This window comes from Bufo gargarizans, chromosome 1, assembly GCF_014858855.1.
Source record: "Bufo gargarizans isolate SCDJY-AF-19 chromosome 1, ASM1485885v1, whole genome shotgun sequence".
NCBI lineage: Eukaryota > Metazoa > Chordata > Amphibia > Anura > Bufonidae > Bufo > Bufo gargarizans.
The window spans coordinates 411,717,827-411,742,528 of NC_058080.1; the positions used below are offsets into that span (position 1 = coordinate 411,717,827).

The following is a 24,702-nucleotide window of genomic DNA, read 5'->3' on the forward strand; positions in this document are numbered from 1 at the left end:
CCACAACAACCTGGGGCAGAGTCAGTGTTTCCCTGTTTTGTGGTTCATCAGGATATGTTGTATTGGGTAAACCAACTACAGGGTGAGCCTATTGAACAGTTGGTGGTCCCCAAGGCTTATCGCAAACTCGTGTTAGATCTAGCCCACCAACACGTTCTCGGGGGTCACCTGGGGCTGCAGAAAACTCAGGATAGTATTCTACAGCGGTTTTACTGGCCCAGCATATTCAGAGAGGTGGAAGAGTTTTGTAAGTGTTCCCTGACCTGCCAGATAACTAGCCCCCAGCCACATTTCAATAGTCCCCTAGTACCTCCCCTGATTATCGAGGTAACGTTTGACCGAATAGCTATGGATCTCATAGGCCTAGTACCGAAGTCCACCAGAGGGCATCAACTCATTTTAGTCATCCTAGACTACGCCACTCAGTACCCGAAGGCTGTACCACTGCAACATACCTCGGCCAAATTCCTAGCTAAGGAGTTAATGGAGATGTTTTCCCAAGTAGGACTACCTAAAGAGGTTCTGACCGACCAGGGGACCCCTTTTATGTCCAAGGTGATGAGGGAACTCTGTAAGTTGCTGCACATAGAACAACTACGGACGTCCGTTTACCATCCACAAACGGACAGTCTGGTAGTAAGGTTTAACCAAACATTAAAAAATATGTTAAAAATGCTAGTGTTAAAGATGGGAAGGACTGGGACCTCCTTCTGCCCTATCTCATGTTCGCAGTGCGAGAGGCACCCCAGGCCTCTAATGGGTTCTCGCCCTTCAAACTGCTATATGGCAGACACCCTCGCGGTCTCTTGGACGTGGCCAAAGAGGCGTGAAAACAACACCCCACTCCACATAAAAGTGTCATTGAGTACGTTACCCAGATGCAAGATCGGATAGAGACAGTGTTGCCTCTTGTTAGGGAGCATATGGAGGCAGCTCAGCGAACCCTGAGTCAGGTCTATAATCAGCAGGCTCAGGTCTGGATCTTTAACCTGGAGGGCCTTACGAGGTACTCAAAATTGGAGATGCAAACTGCAAGGTACACCAGCATGACATTGTCACTGAGCCTCAGACAAGCCATCTCAGAGGAGGTGCAGCTAATATTGCAGCTACACGTCATTGAGGAGTCAAAAAGTGAGTGGACCAGTCCTATAGTATTGATACCCAAGCCGGAAGGCTCTGTACTCACCGCTTCCTGGTCCTCGGCTGTCAGCTGTGAAGGCTGCACACAGCGTGAGGGCGCTCTGTGACCTCAAGCTGTGCGCGCCAGTTCACAGAACAGCCAAGCAGGAGGAAGAAGAGCATGAGGAGCTGCGGCGTCCATGAGCAGGAGAGGCAAGTGTTTTTTTTACTTTATGTCATCTGAGGCATGGGGCACATCTGAGGCAATGAGGGCTGATAAAAAGAGGCAGTGGGGGCTGCTAAAAAGAGGCAATGGGGGCTGATAAAAAGAGGCATGTGGGCTGATATGAGACTGGGGCTAGTCAAAAGAGGCATGGGGGCTGATATGAGGCTGGGGACTCACCGCTTTCAGGACCTCCAATACTAATGAGCGCTTCCATAATGGAAGCGCTCATTAGTATTCACCCCATAAGACGCAGGGACATTTTTCCCCCACTGGGGGAAAAAGACCTGCATCTTATGGGGTGAAAAATACGGTGTGTGTGTGTAAAATATATATATATATATATATATATACACACACATTATATATATATATATATATATATATATATATATATATACACTTAACAAATGACGAGGCAGCACTTCCAGCTTTTGGTGAACGGGTGAAGACCCCAAACTTTAATCCAAGCAACGTTTCGGCCTGCTCAATGAGGCCTTTATCAAGGGACACTATACAAATCGTGAATAAAAACTAAATGCAATGATGTGGAGGTGCCAACTTCTAATATTTTATTCAGAATAGAACATAAATCACGGAACTAAAAGTTTAAACTGAGAAAATGTACCATTTTAAGGGAAAAATATGTTGAATCAGAATTTCATTGTGTCAACAAATCCCCAAAAAGTTGGGACAAGGCCATTTTCACCACTGTGTGGCATCTCCCCTTCTTCTTACAACACTCAACAGACGTCTGGGGACCGAGGAGACCAGTTTCTCAAGTTTAGAAATAGGAATGCTCTCCCATTCTTGTCTAATACAGGCCTCTAACTGTTCAATCGTCTTGGGCCTGCTTTGTTGCACCTTCCTCTTTATGATGCGCCAAATGTTCTCTATAGGTGAAAGATCTGGACTGCAGACTGGCCATTTCAGTACCCGGATCCTTCTCCTACGCAACCAGGATTTTGTGATTGATGCAGAATGTGGTCTGGCATTATCTTGTTGAAAAATGCAGGGTCTTCCCTGAAAGAGATGACGTCTGGATGGGAGCATATCTTGTTCTAAAACCTGAATATATTTTTCTGCATTGATGGTGCCTTTCCAGACATGCAAGCTGCCCATGCCACACGCACTCATGCAACCCCATACCATCAGAGATGCAGGCTTCTGAACTGAGCGTTGATAACAACTTGGGTTGTCCTTGTCCTCTTTGGTCCGGATGACATGGCGTCCCAGATTTCCAAAAAGAACTTCGAATCGTGACTCGTCTGACCACAGAACAGTCTTCCATTTTGCCACACTCCATTTTAAATGATCCCTGGCCCAGTGAAAACGCCTGAGCTTGTGGATCTTGCTTAGAAATGGCTTCTTCTTTGCACTGTAGAGTTTCAGCTGGCAACGGCGGATGGCACGGTGTATTGTGTTCACTGACAATGGTTTCTGGAAGTATTCCTGAGCCCATTCTGTGATTTCCTTTACAGTAGAATTCCTGTTTGTGGTGCAGTGTCGTTTAAGGGCCCGGAGATCACGGGCATCCAGTATGGTTTTATGGCCTTGACCCTTACACACAGAGATTGTTCCAGATTCTCTGAATCTTCGGATGATGTTATGCACAGTTGATGATGATAGATGCAAAGTCTTTGCAATTTTTCGCTGGGTAACACCTTTCTGATATTGCTCCACTATCTTTCTGCGCAACATTGTGGGAATTGGTGATCCTCTACCCATCTTGGCTTCTGAGAGACACTGCCACTCTGAGAAGCTCTTTTTATACCCAATCATGTTGCCAATTGACCTAATTAGTGTTAGGGCTCTTTCACACCTGCGTTCTTTTCTTCCGGCATAGAGTTCCGTCGTCGGGGCTCTATGCCGGAAGAATCCTGATCAGTTTTATCCTAATGCATTCTGAATGGAGAGAAATCCATTCAGGATGCATCAGGATGTCTTCAGTTCCGGACCGGAACGTTTTTTGGCCGGAGAAAATACCGCAGCATGCTGCGCTTTTTGCTCCGGCCAAAAATCCTGAAGACTTGCCGCAAGGCCGGATCTGGAATGAATGCCCATTCAAAGGCATTGATCCGGATCCGGCCTTAAGCTAAACGTCGTTTCGGCGCATTGCCGGATCCGACGTTTAGCTTTTTCTGAATGGTTACCATTGCTGCCGGGACGCTAAAGTCCTGGCAGCCATGGTAAAGTGTAGTGGGGTGCGGGGGAGCAGTATACTTACAGTCCGTGCGGCTCCCGGGGCGCTCCAGAATGACGTCAGGGCGCCCCAAGCGCATGGATAACGTGATCGCATGGATCACGTGTCTGGTGTGAATCGCTTTCTTGAGGTCATGCCACAGCATCTCAATCGGGTTCAGATGAGGACTCTGACTGGGCCACTCCAGAAGGCATATTTTCTTCTGTTTAAGCCATTCTGTTGTTGATTTACTTCTATGCTTTGGGTCGTTGTCCTGTTGCAACACCCATCTTCTGTTGAGCTTCAGCTGGTGGACAGATGGCCTTAAGTTCTCCTGCAAAATGTCTTGATAAACTTGGGAATTCATTTTTCCTTCGATGATAGCAATCTGTCCAGGCCCTGACGCAGCAAAGCAGCCCCAAACCATGATGCCCCCATCACCATACTACACAGTTGGGATGATGTTTTGATGTTGGTGTGCTGTGCCTCTTTTTCTCCACACATAGGGTTGTGTGTTTCTTCCAAACAACTCAACTTTGGTTTCATCCATCCACAGAATATTTTGCCAGTACTGCTGTGGAACATCCAGGTGCTCTTGTGCAAACTGTAAACATGCAGCAATGTTTTTTTAGGACAGCAGTGGCTCCCTCTGTGGTATCCTCTCATGAAATCCATTCTTGTTTAGTGTTTTACGTATCGTAGATTCGCTAACAGGGATGTTAGCATATGCCAGAGACTTTTGTAAGTCTTTAGCTGACACTCTAGGATTCTTCTTCACCTCATTGAGCAGTCTGCGCTGTGCTCTTGCAGTCATCTTTACAGGACGGCCACTTCTAGGGAGAGTAGAAACAATGCTGAACTTTCTCCATTTATAGACAATTTGTCTTACCGTGGACTGATGAACAGCAAGGCTTTTGGAGATACTTTTATAACCCTTTCCAGCTTTATGCAAGTCAACAATTCTTATTCGTAGGTCTTCTGAGAGCTCTTTTGTGCGAGGCATCATTTACATCAGGCAATGCTTCTTGTGAAAAGCAAACCCAGAACTGGTGTGTTTTTTATAGGGCAGGGGAGCTGTAACCAACCCCTTCAATCTAATCTCATGGATTGGACTCCAGTTGGCTGACACCTCACTCCAATTAACTCTTGGAGATGTCATTAGTCTAGGGGTTCACAATCTTTTTCCACCTGCACTGTGAATGTTTACGTGGTATGTTCAATAAAAACATGGTAACATTTAATTATTTGTGTGTTATTAGTTTAAGCAGACTGTGATTGTCTATTGTTGAAGATCAGATCACATTTTATGACCAATTTGTGCAGAAATCCATATCATTCCAAAGGGTTCACATACTTTTTCTTGTAACTGTATATACATGATATAAACATGATTATACAATAATGTGTTAATAAAGTGCCATGTGCAATAAATTAATTTTACTGAAGAGAAAAGCGCAAAGGACAAAGTTAAGTATATACACTGGATGGATCGCGATCTCGTGTAACAAGAACACCATAGATCGGCGTGTCAACATAGCTACCACGCGTGCCCAAGGTTGCGTATAATCATCAAGAACCTCATGGCGTAAGGCCGCTAGTCGAGCCTGCGCAGTTCAGTAGCTCTCACCATGCGGCCATCTTGGAAAAGGTCAGAGACGACCTATGTCACAGGCGCATGCGCCAAATATCATTAGGATAGCTGTGCCATGTTAATAATTGGCAAAACCTTATATAAAATGAATGAGTCACATGAGTCACTCTCGGAGTCTGAAATAAGGGCATCTAGTGGAAAAATAGATTGAAGGGTGGGGAGAGTGCATCCTGGCAAAAACACATCTCCCTTCCACTGAAGCAAAAAAAAAAAAGAAGAAGACCGCATGCCAGTGCGGGATCTGTCAGTTGCTCCCTCGAATATCAATTATTCATTCCATGCCCAAGAGGGATCTCCTCAATATATATATATATATATACATACATATACATACAGGTGAAACTTGAAATTTTTTTATATCTTGCAAAAGTCCATTTATTTAAGTAAAGCAAATTAGAAGGAATTGCATTAATGCAGCTTAAAATTCGAATTTTGTGAAAAGGTTCAATATTCTAGACTCAAAGTGTCACACTCTAGTCAGCTAATTAATCCATATCCCCTGAGCAAAGGGTACCTCAAAATTGTGACTTTGGGGTTTCATAAGCTGCAAGCCATAATCATCCAAATTATAACAAATAAAGGCTTGAAATATCTCGCTTTGCATGTAATGAGTCTATCTCATATGTTATTTTCACTTTTTAAGTTGCATTACTGAAATAAATGAACTTTACACAATATTCAAATTTTTCGAGTTTCACCTGTACATCTTATATCCTAGAACTAAATATAATTCATAAATGCTGATTACACAACCAAGGTACCGCAAGTAGACTTGAAATAATATAAGATCACATATTGCTACACATGTCGCAAGATCCAACTGGTGGGCACATCCTTCAAAATTCTTCATCCTCCGCTTGTCCTCAATATGCAAACTGTGAAAAAAGGGAAAAGAGAGAAATGTGATAAATATTATATTTATATTTAATAAGTTATAAAACTACCTCATACGCAAGAGATGAACATGATCCAAAATCCAACATTTTAAATCCTTTTCAGTATGTTTGAATTCAAAAAAATGTTTGTTTCGAAACAGGTAAATCAAGACATTTCTTTCTGATAATGTATCTGTGGTTATTGAGGAGAGTTTTTAAATCTGTTGATGTCTCACCAACATACAATAAATTGCATGGACATGACAGTACATAAATCACAAAGGGTATATATATATATGCCCTTAGAGTTAGTCCTACAGCAAACCGTTTAGTTGACACAGTGGATTCCCACTCATTGATCTGTAACATCTTCCAATGTATTTCTGTCATTAGGGCGGGTGCAGTTTATAGCTTCAGTTTCTTGACTCTGAGCTAGCTGGTTGTTGGATCTCGGTTGAGCTCCTGGTGCTGCCTTTGCTCCACGTGAAGTTGTGTTGTCTTCCCTATTTGTATTTTGTTTGTTGCATTTCCCTGTCTTTTGTATCTAGGCTTGAGGGAGACTCCTGTTCATCCTTCAGGTGGAAGAATAGGTTGTCTCAGGTCCTGGCACTATACTAGAGCCCCACAGGGTGTGTTAGGGCTCTAGGTTCCTGTGTATGAACTTTCCTGCCATTGAGATCAGTTCATACTGATAGTCAGGACTTGAATTAGGGTTTTTCTAGGAGGTGACCTTCTCCTTTTCCCTAGTTTCCAGGCCTAGTTCTTATCCCCTCTACTCCTGTGCTCAGTGTGGAGTTTCCCACCCACACCGCATCCGTGACAATTTCTTCTTGTTGTGGTGCAATATTCATCAGGTAAAATAGGGCACTTTTTATAACAGTGCAGTTTAAAAGCCCTGCTGTGGCTTGAGGAGCCAGGTAAAGTGTTTCTATTTTATGGATATCCCCTAAAGAATCTTGTGCCACAAAAACAAGAAATGTGTTGAGGCTAGTACATAGCATGGATATTGAGGGATAAGTTCTTTTTTCAGATGCAACTCCTTTAATTTCACAGAATATACACGGATACTTAGAAGGGATGTCTATGGATACCTATTACAAGCCATAGCATACTGTATTGAAATGTGCTAAGATCTATATTACTCTATATTGATTGATCAGAATTAACTTGGAACTAATGTTTAAGGCTACTTTCACACCTGCGTTTTCCTTTCCGGTTTTGAGATCTGGCAGAGGATCTCGAAACCGGAGGAAAACACTTCAGTTTTGTCCCCATTTATTGTCAATGGAGACCAAACTGAACAAACCGGAAATGCATTCTGTTCCGTTTTATTGCGTTCCCATGCTGGACAAAAAAAAAACTGATCCGGTGCCCATTGACTTACAATGGTTTTAGTGCCAGATCTGCCTTGTTCATTTTGGAGATAATACAATGGATCTATTCTAAACAGATGCAGATGGTTGTATTATTTACCGGATGTGTTTGTTTTTTTGGGACACCATGAGTACATTTTACCCTATTTTAAGTGACACATTTAAAAGTTATGTTTTGACTTCCCATCCATTGAATTGATCTGCTTTAAAATAACATATTCTCCAAGGGCTTGGCATACATATTTGAAGATCTACATGATTACATCATGTCATATCTAATGACTACTCGGGCAACCATAGGGAATTTGCAATCCCCCGGGCTACCCTGTGGCATTTTTACACCTAATGGTAGAAATTAGTTTAATTATATTATCTGTATAATATATATCAAAACAGTAGCACTGTACTGAACATCTGCACAAGATAGACAAATGATTTTGGTTGGAATGAAAATATGGTAAGATCCTTCCAATTAGCGGTGCTTGATTGGTAAACTATAAAACGCTCATTGTATTATTTTTGGAGTATAAGAACTGCTGAATTCTACTGATAGTTGCTGATTTTTGGATAGGATTATTTCTACATAAGTAGCAAGTGTAGGAACTTATATAATCTCTAATAATGCTGCTTGTTGGCTGGAGCTGCTACTTGGTGTCAACCATTGCTGTGTTTATAAGCATTGCATTGCATTATTAACTTGCAGATGATACATAGTCTAAAGTATTGCAGTATTAAGGCTTACTTGGACTGTGGCAAGCATACACTTTGTATATGAGAATGGCAGCCAAATATGGATGGAGCAGCCTTGGGATTCTCCGACCACTGCTAAATCAAAGTTCTCAAGTTCAAAAAATTCTGCTTCAAAGCTTGAAGGACTAACTTGCTCTCAAACCACGGATCACAAGAAAGTGGCATATAAAGACACTGCCAGGAGGAGTGGAGGGAAGGACAATGTGGACAAACATGGTGATAAGGGACATAACAGCAATAATGATGGAGAGGTTAATACCTTCTCTCAAAAATATATTAAGATCTTTGTTTCCCTGTACTGAGCAGTGGATCCAGAGGATAGGTCATCAGTTTCAAAGAGTCAGATGACCCCTTTAATACATAATTTATTGGTCACAGAAAACACAGTAAAAAAATAAAAATAAAAAACAATACCAGAAACAGAATGAAAATCAATAAATAATGGTAACCTCACACAGTTACCCTGTCAGAAACATAAAAAAATTTCAGTCTTGGAATGCAGCAACACAAAATCAAATTATTTCTTGTTTTTATTGTGCAAGTAGTATAGCATAAAAAAACGATATACATTTATTATCATTGTAATCATACTGACCCATAGAATAAAGTTATCATGCATACCACACAGTGAACACTATAAAAATAAATCCTAAAAAAGGTGAAATTGCTGTTTTTATCCCCACCACAAAAATATATAAAAGTTTTTTTATACATTATACATGTACCCCAAAATGGTTCCTAAATCTACAACTCATCCCACAAAATTCAAGGTCTAATATAGATAAATTGAACAGAAAATAAAAATGATACAACAGCTAGAACACAGAGCGGGAAAAGTGTTACTGGTCCTTAAAGGGCAGGGGCCCCCTCTCCCAATGCCAAATTCTTGACCTAACCCCTTCTCTCCAGCCAGAGGTGTAACTTGACCTGCATGCACTTTCTGTAATACCAGTGTCTTATACGGCACAAGGGACTTTGGGCCCCTCAGGCTCCTGGGCCCGGTAGCGACTGCTACCTCTGCACCCCCTATAGCTACTCCCACATTAAAGGGAATGTGTCATCAGAAGTGAAAGCTGTAGGATATTTTTGTGGGACCACCCCTTTAATACAGCAGAGATACCTTTATTGGCTAACCAAAAAGTTAGCAAGCTATCAGAGCACAGAGGCTTCTTCATCAGGTAGTATACAAACGAATGACTGCGAGAGGCACAACTTTTACATATTTAACTCTGTAACATCTTATAAGAGTTGTGCCTTTCTCACAGTCATTCATTTGTTTTCATTCATTCTATTCATCGTGTTAACCCTTAGGCTCCCAAGGGTCTTTAAACATGGCGCCTGCTCGTGCGCGCAGCGAGCACTATAACCACAAGTCTCTTTTGTTTCAAACTGCTAATGCAGCTTTGAAGGTTTGATTAACTTTTGAAACGTCAATAGATAATACTTTGGAGATGCAAAGGGCTTGGCTAGAATTGGGGAAGATTTTTAGCACAGATGGTGAAGTTTAGATCCAAGACACCAATCTCTATTATACAAGATAAATTGGGAGATATTATTTCAGATGTTCAAGGGATTAATAATGTGTTTGATTATTTCTATGCTAGGTTATATTCCTCTGAATAGAAAGATTCTTAGATGAAGTGAATTTCTGAAGTATTTCACATGAGGCTCGCAGTGATTTGAATGTTCCCATCAGCTACTGAATATTTGCCTTGGAATAAGGCACCATGCCCATATGGTATACCAGCAGAAATGTATAAACGATTTACAGTCACAATAAAAATAATTTAAACCCCCCCAACACCACCACCACCACCACCATTGCAAAAAACAAACAAGAACAATTTAAATAGCTCACCACAAGTGATTTCTCCAAATTATTTGTAATGACTACTGCAGTCTCAAAATTACTCAACCCCTTCATGACAAGGGTGTTTAGTACTTAGCAGAGCACTGCTTTGTTATGTCCTGCTGCGGAGTCTTAGCCTATTCCTTAGGTCAATCTTTCAGGACTTCTGAAACTAAGCCTCAGTGGACTTTGAGGTACAGTTGGGAGCATTGTCCTGTTGAATGATCCAATTACACTGAAGCTTCCGCTTCCTCACAGAAGGCATGACATATTTTATCCTAGGATTTACTGGTGATTCAATTTATTTTATTTTATTTGTTGCTAGAGGAAATAATGCAACCCCAGAGAACTACTGAGCCCACCACCAAGCTTCACTGTAGGCAGGGTGATCTTTTCAGCATATGCTTCATTCTTTCTTCTCCGGACATATAGTTAATCCATAAGTTACAGATGTCTGATTACAGATTTCATATTTGGACACTAGAGATTCATATCAATTCTTTGCTTCCTTGCACCAAAACTAGATTGACTGTGAAAAGAGCTAAAATGGAGAGAAAAATACATTTTGTCTGTTTTTCCATTATATTTAGCTTTTAGGAACCAATCTTCCCAGCTCTTAACTTTTCACAACAGGAAAACTCATTTTAAATAAAGCTCAATATAGCGACCACTATTATCTTCTACATGTTTTTCATAATATATCATCTCTAAAAAGTCCTTTAATGAGTCCTTTAAAAGCTGCGCAATAATTTGCTTTTAATTATAAAAGCCTCTATAAAAACATTACTTTGCAGAGAATACTTGAATGCTGAATGCTCCATTCTAGTCTATGTAATACTCCCATCACCAGTTCACCTGAGCTCTAGCCTTCCTCCTAATGCACTTCAAACCTACATTTTGACTTACCTTGCAGTTTTAGAATTGCATCTTCACTTTGCGACTATATCCCTTAGGTCAAGACGTAAGAAGATTAATAGTTTGCTCCTAACCCTGCACTGTGGAACTGCTTAATACGCTACCTAATTATATTTCCACTGCTAATTGGGGTTGTACCATAGGACAGGTCACCTTTATATCTATTTCATTTGCAAGAATAAAAACATCATAAAAGTTCAAAGCTGCACCCAAAGGCAAGAGGGTAATCACTTGCTGTTTATGGCTGAGTATTTGCAATATGTCCAGCTGGTATTATTGGTTGGTTAGTTGTAGCCAGACCAGTTTTTCATAAGATAGCATAACTGAACTTCACCTATAGGAGCTGTCTTTTCCAAGTACTCAATAGGGTACATGTATCAAACTGGTGTAAAGTAGAACTGGCTTAGTTGCACATAGCATCCAATCAGATTCCACCTTTCATTTTCCACAGCTCCTTTGGAAAATGAAAGGTGGAATCTGATTGGTTGCCATGGGCAACTAAGCCTGTTCTACTTTACACCAGCTTGATAAATCAATGTCTCTTGGTACTCAGATACCCCTAGGACTTACATTAGGGCTGAATTGCACAACAATCAGACAATTGCAAGCAGGCTAACACTGGCCCACAAGGGTACAGGTGAATCCCCCGGTAGACCCCTGAGCTAGGTGGGCCCCTAGTCTACCACCCCCTGCACAAGTGGCACATAACACAGTAGACTTACTGCACTGCTTACATATATCCAATGTAGAGCTCCTCAACCAGCCTATGTTCAAATCTATTGTCAGAAAATAAAAGCAGATAAGAAAAAAAGAATATGCATATTGTTTTCATTATTAAAAACTAAAATGCAGGTAATATATTTCCTTTAAAGGGGTATGTCTGTTGTGTCAAGTTATCCTATCCTATGCTATCCTACTGCTAGGACCCCCACCGATCATGAGAACAGGGGCCCCGTGCAGCCCCCATGAAATGAATGGAGTGGCCGGTCGCACAAGCGCACGGTTGCTCTATCTATTTCAATGGGAGTTCCGGAGATAGCTGAGTAGAGTAGTGGAACACACGACCCATGGACAGAAGGGGGGCTGTTTTGGGGCGAAAGCAGACATGTTTCTGGAGAACCTCTTTAATCTCTCCTTAGTCTGCAAACAGCCACAATTTTATCATTTAAATGGCTTGTCAAGGATTTGCAACCAAATAATGCAAAGCCAGAAAACACAAAGAAAAAAAAGCAGACGGAGACAAAAATAAACACGAGTTCCGAAAAAAATCTTTTTCTAAGGTTTAACATAAAAAATACTTATTTAGTATCATCGCAATTGTTTTTAACATGATAACCCCGCCCTCCCCCCCCCCAAAAAAAAATAATAATAATATATATAACACAAAGAACAATGGCAGAAATTATGGGTCATGCAATGTGATAAAAAAATAAATCATTAGGTGACATTAAAGAAGAACAGTTTTTGGTCTTTTCAATTCTAAGCATTTAATTTGTTTGTAGCCTGGAGACGGATGTCTTGATGGTGCAATGCAATGACATTTCTTATCTGATACAATGCTTGTATGATTGTACCGTACAGGGGCGTAGCTAACGGCTCATGGGCCCTGGTGCAAGAGTTCAGCTTGGGCCCCCCTTCCCTCTGTGCATTTTGTGTCTTCTTATGTTGCACAAGGGTCTTTGGGCCCCCTCAGGCTCCTGGGCCCCCTCAGGCTCCTGGGCCCGGGAGCGACTGCTACCTCTGCACCCCCTATAGCTACGCCCATGGTACCGTATATATACAGTACCGTAGACTGTCAGTTCTTGAACTGGTAAATGAATGAATAATGTAATACGTTTTAATCTTTACGTTAGATGGAAAAATATAGTAAACATCTGGAGCTATTAGTTGCAGAACGCACACAAGATCTGGTGCATGAAAAACAAAAAACAGACCGTCTTCTCTACAGTAAGTGGACATATTTTATCTTCTATTCATTTGCAGTGATACCAATATGCATTGTTTTGCTGGTTGCTGAGACATAATAAAGGTATTTTCCAGGAAAATACATGGATGGCCTATACTTAGGATACGCTTTCAATATGTGATCGGTGGGGATCCAACGGCCTTGAGCCCCACCGATCTGCAAGACTGCAGTGAACGTGGCTGTGCTTGTGAAGGTGCAGATCATTGAGCTTGGCCTCATATGATAGCAGATCAGCTTTGTCTCCAAAAAAATAGCGATTTTCCATTTTTTTCATTTACGTTGTTTGCTCCCTGCCTTCCAGGAGCCATAACTTTTTATATTTTTCCACTCACATAGCTGTATGAGAGCTTGCTTTGAGGGAAAACTGTACTTTCTAATGGTACCAATTAATATTGTGTAAGATGTTGTGGAAAGCTGGAAAAAAATTGTAAATGGGGTGAAATTGGGAAAAAATTCAATTTTGGCATAATTTTGTACATAATAATATAAATATAATATATATAATATAAATATATATATATATATATATATATTTTATTATTTTTTTGGCGTTCACTGTGCGGTAAAAATGATATATGAATTTATTCGGGTCAGTACAATTACAGCAGTACCCCCATTTGTTATGTTTTCTTGTGTGTTTTAATACTTTAAAAAAATTGGCTTTGCAAGTGTACTGCTGACATCAGTACAGAGCTACAGATTGGGAATGGGCCAGCAAACGGTTCTGCGATCTGGTTGTAAATTTAACAACTGGATTGGGAAAACTGGACAGAACCGGCTGAATCCCATCCCTGCATATACAACTTTTTAGGGAAACCTGGGCACTTTCAATTCGATTTTTTTTCGTACCTGGATTGAATTCTTTGACCAATTTATTAGAATCTAACCCCAAGTGAATTTCAAGAAAGTTTGTACTCCCTTCATTGTTCATTTTTGTCCTTTTGTGTGTTTTTTTCCAATGGGATGGGGGGGGGGGGGGGCATGTAGCATATCAAAGAAGACCAGAATTTTCTCAGAAATTGATTGCCGCAATCGGATTTGCAATATCGCTTGTGTCGCTTGTGGTTCAAAAGCCTCTACTTCCTTAGTTTGTTATATTTAGATTTTTTTGCAGCAGTATTATTTATTACAGTTGACTTATTATTACTTTTTTTTTTGTCAAGGCATGCTACCAAGGCAGGTTGCAGACGATCTGAGACAAGGGAAACATTCACAAGCCCAGAGTTATAGCAGTGCAACTGTGTTTTTCAGGTGAGATTTTAAAAATGTATGTATGCTTCAAATAAGACCAATAAGTTAGAATAGCATTCTTTAAATACTCCTAGTGCAGTAAAAAAATAATAATAATAATATGCTTGTGGTGGTGTATGTGGACAATAGGAAAAACTCCAGTAGACCTTTCTAACCTAAAAAAGTGAGTAACTTATGGAAAAATATGTTGCATATTACCCTGGAATGTTCTTTTTTGCGACCATTGTTTTCCCTGCTGAGTAGAGAACTGTGTTTGACGAGTGAAGCAGTGTATGAGAAATGACTTCTGCTTGAAGCACTTTTCAGGCTCAGAAAAATGTCTATGAAATCAACTGCTCAATTGACTTGAAAAGTGCTGAAGGTGCTGTTACTAAAAGGGCATAAAGCCCCACTAGTGACGCTGCCTTCTGCTGACAGGCCAGTAAAGAGGATCTTCCAGCTGTCCTGACATGTCTGTTTAAGATAACAATTATTTCTCATAATATAACGGTTCTGAAACTTCTTTTCTGATAGATCTATGTTTTATTCCCCAGTTATTCCTACTAGAAATGTATAAATGATTGATTAACAACTATGTGTTACCAGTCGGGGCTGTGTTTAACAACAATAAAGTTGTCAATTTATTAATTAATTTTTATGAGGAATAACAGAAGGGTAGAAGAAAACATGCTCAAAAATTGGTGCTTTGTGGGTATAAGAACACAAATTGTTTACAAGACTGCAGAACTTAACTTCACCTATATCCAGGGGCGGAACTAGTAAAGGCTGGGCCCCATAGCAAATTTTTGAACAAAACCGCCCCCAGCAGCTTCTCTGAACCCCGCCTCCCTCCCGCGGCTACTCAAGACTGCTCACACCCACTATAAAATCCCCCACCCAATATGAAGATAATGAAAATAAAATGCTTTCTAGGACAGCAGGAGTGGTCAGGAGTTTACTTTACAGAATGCCACCTGGACCCTGTATTAGTGCCCTACACAATAAAATTCCCCCTTAGTGCCCCTTTCCCTGTAGTAATACCCCCTTAGTGCTCCCACACAGTAGAATGCCCCCTTAGTGCATCCTCTTTAGTGCCCCTTTCCCAGTAATAATGCTCCTTTAGTGCCCCTACACAGTAGAATTGCAATGTGCCACCCTCCAGGGCATGATCGGGGTTCCAGTGTAGGAAATACCGAGTGTTGATGTGGCCTTACTAGTTTTGTGTGTCACGGTGCTCCTACCTGGATACTGTCGCTTCCCAGCTCTGCAGCATTCAAAGAAGAGAGTGGTAGTTGGTGGAGAATAAGTCGAGTCCAGACTTGGTAACGTTCAACAGTTTTACTGGAATAAAATCGCAATACTTGATTTTTCTCTTGGCTCCAGCAGGTTTTGGAGTAGACTGGCAGGTGAACTTGAATACTTGGCCTTATCTCTATGCTGCTAATCTCTGACTTCAGTCTAGTCACAGGACTTCATGACAGTTCTGGTACCTTTCAGTGGGGTGCCTTTGGCTGTTGACCCTCTCGCAATACTCAGTCCATGAACTACAAGGAGACATGGTGCTTTCCAAGCTGCTTCCCATGGCTCCTGCTGCAGGGGGAGCTCCCCTCACTGTGCCATGTTGTCTCCTCTCCTTCCAACTCTCAAAGCCCACTTCTGCCCAAAAGGGGGGAGAATTGAATGGTAAGTTCCATTCTCCTAAAGGTCTCTCTCTGCTAGATACACTGCCACCTGCTGGATAACCTAGCACATTAGGGTACTTTCACACTAGCGTTTTTGTTTTCCGGTATTGAGTTCCGTCACAGGGGCTCAATACCGGAAAAAAACGCAAACTTACCAGGGTGCCGGATCCGGCATTAATTTCCATTGAAATGCATTAATGTCAGATCCGGCCCCAAGAGTTCCGGCAAAACGGATTGGGTTTTGCGGTCTGCGCATGCGCAGATTTTTAAAAATGAGAAAAAAATTAATACCAGGTCCGTTTTTCTGTATGACAACCGGAAAGACACATCGGGTATTGCAATGCATTTGTGAGACGGTTCCGCATCCGTATCCATCTCACAAATGCATTCATTTGCGTCCAGATTGTTGGATACAGCAGGCAGTTCCGGCAACGGAACTGCCTGCCGGAATCCTCTGCCGCAAGTGTGAAAGTACCCTTACATGTAATATAATACATGTATTCCCCCTACATTATAAAAAGCAAACTCTGTCAGGCAGAGCAAAAACAATGAATTTTAAAAATGCTAATTTCCCTGGGTTGAGGGCAGCATTTCAGGGCATAGACTGGGTGCAGCTACTGTCACATAATAATACTGAGGATAAATGGGAGAGCTTTAAATCCACATTGAGTAATTGTACTAAAAAATGTATTCCTTCAGGTAACAAGTATAAATGGCAAAAATTTACCTCCCCATGGCTTAAAGCCAGTGGCATACCGGCAATATAGTTCCATCAGATCTCCCTACCCCTGAGTGCGCACGCGCGCACAAATCATAAGTAGCAGTTCATCCTTACCGCAGAGCTGAGTGCAGAATATCGAGGTCACCACGTAGCAGAGCTGAGTGCGGGATATTGGGTTTAATAAACTGTATTTAAAAGTTTAAATACACTTTGTCAGGGATGCCCAACCCCCAGCTGGTGCAAAACTAAACCTTCTTGCCTGCCCTGCCTTGTAGTTGCAATAGCTGGAGGACCGTAGGTCGGATATTCCCATTTTAAAGGGGTAGTCCGGTTGTTTGAAGTTATCCCCTAGCCACTAGAAAAAGAGGTTGTGGCGGGGGAGGAGCCAGGGCAGTTACTGGGATGGGCAAAAGGTGGTAGTGGGCAGAGCTGGGGGCCCAATTCAGACTCTTGCTATGGGGCCCAATGATTTCTATGTACGCCCCTGCTTACAGCTACTGTAAAAAGGGCAATTCAAGACAAAAAAGGGCATTTAAAAAAATACTAATCTGTGGGGTAGCCTTTGAAGCTTACAAAATCTGTAAAAAGGAGATGGCAAAAGAGAGCAAAACAAATCCCCCAAAATCATTTAAAAATATAAATGCTAAAAAATCAAGGTCTGAGCAGGTATGTCCCTAAATAATGGTAAGGGGGGGGAGGGGGGGGGGTAGTCACTGAAGATAAGGAAATGTTACTAAATGTTTTTTTTAGCTTTATATATACAAAAGAAGAGAAAGGAGCTGATATCTGTTGCGCCGGGGCTGTTAGTACATCCAGTGATATACTCAATTGGCTAACTATAGATATGGCCCAAGCTAAGTTAAATAAGATAAATGTGAAAAAGGCTCCGGGTCCAGATGGATTACACCCAAGAGTGCTTAAAGAGCTCAGTTCAGTCATTGATGTGCCCCTGTTTATAATTTTTAAAGATTCTCTAGGTACTGGTACAGTGCCAAGTGATTGTGCAGTAGCCAGACCCGCAGGGTATTGCGAATGTGAGGTCACGGTTAACGGGCAAGCGAGGATAACTCACAGTTTTGTAGGAAAACCCTGTGCAGGCATACGGCAGTGAAGGAGAGGCTGGCACAGGAGACCTCTGGGGCACACTCTGTATTTAGGGACCAGGTCTGATGGTGGATGAGGTGCCCTGGATGTTGCAGGTATTTAATGTGCCTAGGGCAAGGTCCCTTTAAGGTTCGTGACGCCAGTGCCTGTAACGGTGGCACACCGATTTATAGTTGTAGTAAATGAGGAACACGATGGTATGGTGAACCAAACTTTGCTTTACTGAGAAACAGTTCAACTTTGTACAATTCAGCTTCAGTTCCACATTGCAGCAGTAACGATTTGCAGGCTTTTTATAAATGGCAGATAATGTTCTTTGCAAGATACTCAGAGGGTAAAAATCAACACTCCCAGACCAGGCTGCACTATTCCTTAGTTATTCTGGCTGGCTGTATTCCAAGACCGGTATGCCCCAATACTGGCTTTTATCCTTGGTAGCGATCTTCCTCAGGTATATGTCCTTGCTCTACACTTATAATTCTTCTGCCCTTCAGCTTACTTGGTTAGCTGGTACACTGGCTCTGCTCGGCTTGTGGGAACTGCAGGTTTCTCCCAGGAGGCAAACTCTTCTCTTGGGGTCACTCTTCTGAGCTAACATAGGTTCAGGGACTTCAGGCTGGCTAGACTGCACTACTAGCCACCTGGACTGCACTGCACTCCCCTGTCTGGACCTACCTATATATACTCAGGGCTCCCTAACTACCTCTAATGTCTAGGAGGCTAAACTACAACCCAATAGGCCTGCTACCCGGATAACACAGGGAAATGAACATAAAAACATTACATTAATACAATAGGCATATTAGCCCTTGTGTAGTGCCCACATTTACCTAGTGGGACACTACAAAGGCAAACGTGGTGCCCATATTCAAAAAAGGACCAAGGTCCTCCACAGGTAATTATAGACTAGTTACCGTAGTTTAACTTCTGTTGTGGTAAAAATGTTTGATGGACTATATACAGGAGTATGTCACTATAAATAATACTATAAGTGATAACCAGCATGGGTTTACCAAGGACAGAAATTGTCAGACTAACCTGATTTGTTTTTATGAGGAGGTGAGTAGTAGCCTGGACAGAAGAGCGGCTGTGGATGTAGTGTTTCTGGATTTTGCAAAGGCTTTTGATACTGTCCCTCATAGACGCTTAATAGGTAAACACCAATAGTAAATGACTCACAAAAGTGAGTACCCGTGCAAAGCCTGCACGTAAAGTAAGACACCAAAAAAGAAAAATAGGGCTAGCACAAATAGTATTAAATATAAACTTTATTATAGTCTCAATACGAGACAAAATATGATAAAATACAAGTAACGAACAATGTAATGGTGGATGAGATATCACATAATAAATACATAACCCCAAATAGGTGTCCAATACATGCACTATGCACTTTATATCTCTTTGTACTGTATCTGGTTTTTAATCTGTCCCTATAGCTCAGGCTGGTCATATGTATTGGACACCTATTTGGGGTTATGTATTTATTATGTGATATCTCCAGCCCGGATATATATATATTGAGTGATTAGTGGTGTCCCATGTTGTCCTGTGTATCTCTCATCCACCATTACATTGTTCGTTACTTGTATTTTATCATATTTTGTCTCGTATTGAGACTATAATAAAGTTTATATTTACTACTATTTGAGCTAGCCCTATTTTTCTTTTGGGTGTCTTGCTTAATAGGTAAAGTAAGGTCTATAGGCTTGGAAAGTATAGTTTGTATTTGGATTGTATACCGTGTCCAAAGAGTTGTGGTCAATGATTTCTATTCAGAATGGTCCCAGGTTATAAGTGGTGTACCCCAAGGTTCAGTGCTGGGTCCTCTATTATTTAATTTATTTATTAATGATATCGAGGACGGGATTAATAGCACCATATCTATTTCTGCAGATGACACTAAGCTATGTAGAACAGTCTTGAACACTCTAAATGATTGGGCATCAACTTGGCAAATGAGGTTCAATGTGGATAAATGTAAAGTTATGCTAGTTTGTAGTAATAATCTCAGTGCATCATATGTCCTAGGGCATATTGGAAGATTGTTTGCCGGGCCACGGCAATATAGAAGAGCAGAGACGCCAGGCGCTTGCGCGCCCGACGCGCACATCACACAGCGCGTACAGCGGTAAGGAAGGAGAGCGTTCAACTGTGATGCAGGCCATCCACTGTCACCAATGAAAATGCTTGAAAAGAGCAAGTGAGGCAGGGATTGGTTAGGTCTCACTGCCCCACCAATGAAAATGCTGAAAAGGGCTAGTGAGGCAGGCATTGGTTAGGTCCCTCTGCCCCATCATTGGAAATAAACATGACGGTCCGAGGGGGGAGGGGGGTTGTCGGCATCCAGTTTCAGCTAGTATCTGAGGGAGTGAGCAGGAGAATGACCTGCAGTCACCTTAAAAATATCAGCAGTGCAGCAGAGCCCAGTGCAGCAGAGTCCAGTGCAGCAGAGACCAATGACCACTAGACCCTAGTCAGTTTTGTGCAGCCAATTCAAGTATAGTTACCATGTCAGCCTGAAATAGTGATATCAATGTAATATAAAGGCCTATTTCACACAGATTCTGCATTATGGTGAGTTCAGTCACATTTAAATAATTAATGTAATCGTTATATAGTGTTATATATTTTATTATGCACCTTGAGTTTTGTTATGCGTGTGAATCAGTCAGTGCCGACCAGCACCCCCTAAGCCCCGTCCCAGAATCCCCCCAACCCACCCGTTCCCTGGGAAAATTGTCTTGCATGAAACTGGTCCTTGGTGCTAAAAAGGTTGGGGACCACTGTCCTAGGGAATGTAACACTGGGAGAGTCACTTATAGAGAAGGATTTGGGTGTCCTTGTGGATGGTAGATTAAATTACAGCATACAATGTCAATCAGCTGCTTCTAAGGCCACCAGGATATTGTCATGCATTAAACGAGGCATGGACTCGCGGGGCAGGGATGTAATGCTACCACTTTGCAAAGCACTGGTGCGGCCTCATCTGGAATATGCAGTCCAGTTCTGGGCACCAGTACATAGAAAGGATGCACTGCAGCTGGAAAAAGTACAGAGGAGAGCGACTAAACTGATAAGGGGCATAGAGGCTCTTAATTATGAAGAAAGACTAAAAGAATTGAATTTATTTAGTCTTGAGAAGAGACGTCTAAGGGCTGTTTCACACGAGCGAGTCCATTGCGGGAATCACGCTCCGTGTGTGAGTGTGATCCTCCGTTCTGGACTTGCAGGAGCGCACGGCATTATCATGATTTATAATGCTATGTGTCTCTGCATGGCCTTTTTTCCACAGAATCATAGTGACATAAAGCTGTCAGTATGATTCTGTAGAAACAAGGTCAAGCAGAGGCACATAGCATTATAAATCATGATAATGCCGTGCGCTCCTGCAAGTCCAGAGCGGAGGATCACACTCACACACGGAGCATGATTCCCGCAATGGACTCGCTCGTGTGAAAGAGCCTTAAGGGGGGACATGATTAACCTATACAAATATATAAATGGGCCATACAAAAAATAAGGTGAAAAGCTGTTCCATGTAAAATGCTCTCAAAAGACAAGAGGGCACTGCCCCCGACTGGGGAAGAAAAAGTTTAGTCTCCAGAAGCGTCAAAGCTTCTTTACTGTAAGAACAGTGAATCTGTAGAATAGACTTCCTCAGGACGTGGTCACAGCAGGAACAGTGGACAGTTTTAAAAAGGGTTTAGATGAATTCTTAAAAGTTATATGACATTAATGCTTATGAAAATATGTAGAAATCTGAATCTCACTTTCTTCTGGGAATCGCGTCCCCACCAATCCTTTGGTTGAACTTTATGAACTAATGTCTTTTTTCAACCGTATTAACTATATAAACTATAGTAATGTTATTAAGGCACAATATCAAAGGACCTGGAATCTAATACACAGATGACATTATTTGTTAGCCATTAGAGACAGTAGCAGGGTTTAGGAATGGTAGTGCTTGCTCTGGGGTACTACAGAATGCCCCCTTAGTGCCCCCACAGAGTACTCATGCTCTCTTAGTGCCGCATACAGTAAAATGCTCCATTAGTGCCCCCACGTGGTTGAATGTCCCCTTAGATCCCAAACACAGTAGAAAGCCCCTTTAATGTCCCACACAGTAGGTTTTACCTCTTTGTGCTCTATTCACTTCACGGTAGTATTGCCCCTTAGTGCCCACTTCATATTAGTTATTCCCCCCTTAGTGTCCTCAATCAGTAGTTATGCTCCTCAGTTCCCTGCACAGTAGAATGCCTCCTTAGTTCCCCCACATGGTAGAATTCCCTATTAGTGACATCACACATTAGTTATGTGCCCTTAGAGCCCCCCTTACAGTAGTGTCTTCCCCTTACATTAGAGAAGCCCCTGTGGTGTTAATACTCACCTAGCCCACATTTGTCCAATGAATGGACCATATTAAGCTCTACTCCACAGTATAGGCGATGTGGTAAAATCATTGTGCCTGCTGGGCTGAGTAGAAGAACACACAGTCCGAAGACAGGCAGGGGGGTGATCCTTGACTTGTGGACTCTCTTACTCATCCCACCAGGTGTGATGACGTCCGCACAGGCTGGGGAATGAGGCCCAAGCCTTAACCCCTTAAGGACTTAGCCCTATTTCACCTTAAAGACCCGGCCATTTTTTGCATATCTGACCAGTGTCACTTTAAGTGGTGATAACTTTAAAACGCTTTGACTTAGCCAGGCTATTCTGAGATAGTTTTTTCGTCACATATTGTACTTCATGACACTGGTAAAATAAAGTCAAAAAATAAATAAAAATTATTTATAAGAAATTACCAAATTTACCCAAAATTTAAAAAAATTGCAAATTTCCAAGTTTCAATTTCTCTACTTCTATAATACATAGTAATACCTCTAAAAATAGTTATTACTTTACATTACCCATATGTCTACTTCATGTTTAGATCATTTTGGGAATGATATTTTAATTTTTTTTGGGGATGTTACAGGGCTTAGAAGTTTAGAAGCAAATCTTGAAATATTTCAAAAATTTTCAAAAACCCAATTTTTAGGGACTAGTTCAGGTCTGAAGTCACTTTGCGAGGCTTACATAATAGAAACCACCCAAAAATGACCCCATTCTAGAAACTACACCCCTCAAGGTAGTCAAAACTGATTTTACAAACATTGTAAACCCTTTAGGTGTTCCACAAGAATTCATGGAAAATAGAGATACAATTTCAAAATGTCACTTTTTTGGCAGATTTTCCATTTTAATAATTTTTTTCAGTTACAAAGCAAGGGTTAACAGCCAAACCAAACTCAATATTTATGGCCCAGATTCTGTAGTTTACAGAAACACCCCATATGTGGTCGTAAACCGCTGTACGGGCACACGGCAGGGCACAGAAGGAAAGGAATGCCATGCGGTTTTTGGAAGGCAGATTTTGCTGGACTGGTTTTTTTGACACCATGTCCCATTTGAAGCCCCCTGATGCACTCCTAGAGTAGAAACTCCCAAAAAGTGGCCCCATTTTAGAAACTACGGGATAGGGTGGCAGTATTGTTGGTACTAGTTTAGGGTACATATGATTTTTGGTTGCCCTATATTACACTTTTTGTGATGCAAGATAACAAGAAATAGCTGTTTTGGCACCGTTTTTATTTTTTGTTATTTACAACATTCATCTGACAGGTTATATCATGTGATATTTTTATAGACCAGGTTGTCACGGATGCGGCGATACCTAATATGTATACTTTTTATTATTTATGTAAGTTTTACACAATGATTTATTTTTTTAAGCAAAAAAAATCATGTTTTAGTGTTTCCATAGTCTGAGAGCCATCATTTTTTCAGTTTTTGGGCGATTACCTTGGGTAGGGTATGATTTTTGCGGGATGAGATGACGGTTTTATTGGCACTATTTTGGGGTGCGTATGACTTTTTTATTGCTTGCTATTACACTTTATGTGATGTAAGGTGACAAAAAATTGTTTATTTAGCACAGTTTTTATTAAAAAAATTAAATGGTGTTCATCTGAGGGGTTATGTCATGTGATATTTTTATAGAGCCGGTCGATACGGACACGGCGATACCTAATATGTATACTTTTAAAAAAAAATTGATGTAAGTTTTACACAATGATTTCATTTTTGAAGCAAAAAAAAATCATGTTTTAGTGTTTCCATAGTCTGAGAGCCATAATTTTTTCAGTTTTTGGGGCGATTACCTTGGGCAGGGTATGATTTTTGCGGGTGAGATGACGGTTTTATTGGCACTATTTTGGGGTGCGTGTGACTTTTTGATCGCTTGCTATTACACTTTTTGTGAGTCTAATCCTTTGGGGTCTAATCCTTTACAATGCATTCCAATACTTCTGTATTAGAATGCATTGGCTGTATGAGTAATACTGTGTGTATTACTCATACAGCTTCCGGCCTGTGAGATCCAGGGGGCTGGATCTTACAGGCTCTTCACCGGAAGGCAGCGCGATGCCTCAGGAAGACATTGCGCTGACTTTCATGCCATTGGATCCCCCCTACAGCCCCATGGGGACCCAATGGTACCACTGCCGCCGCACCAGGTAAAAGCCGCAAACCGCAGGTCTGAATTGACCTGCGGTTTGCGGCGATCGCCGACACGGGGGGGGTCACGGTACCCCCCCGCGCATTTAGCCAAGGTGCCTGCTCAATGATTTTAGCAGGCACCGGGTTCCGATCACCGCCCGCCGGTGATTGGAACTATACATGACGTACCGGTACGTCATGGGTCCTTGAGGACTCGGGAACCATGCCGTACCGGTACGTCATGGGTCCCTAAGGGGTTAATATTGGGGGTCTGGTCTGAGGTTTGATTGGGGGTCTGAGCTGGGGTCTAATTAACATTGGGCGTCTGATCTGAGGTCTGTTTGGAGGTCTGACTAATATTGAGGCTCTGATCTTAGGTTTGTTTGGGAGTCTGATTAACATTGGGGGTCTGAACTGAGGTCTGATTAATATTGGAGGGTCTCTTTGGGGCTCTTATCTGAGGTCTAATTAACATTGGGGTCTGAGGTGAGGTCTGAATAATATTAGGGGGGTCTGATTAGG

The 24,702-nt window shown here is 41.7% G+C and overlaps 1 protein-coding gene across 1 annotated transcript in view; it reads left to right on the top strand.

Annotated features, from left to right (window-relative positions):
* The window catches only part of LOC122927542 (atrial natriuretic peptide receptor 2-like), a 165,986-nt gene that overhangs the window by 103,580 nt on the left and 37,704 nt on the right, over positions 1–24,702 (top strand). The window contains exons 17-18 of the mRNA XM_044279476.1: positions 12,791–12,884; positions 14,067–14,154. Of these exons, the coding sequence (XP_044135411.1) occupies positions 12,791–12,884; positions 14,067–14,154 (182 nt within the window). The remainder of the gene's footprint in view (positions 1–12,790; positions 12,885–14,066; positions 14,155–24,702) is intronic.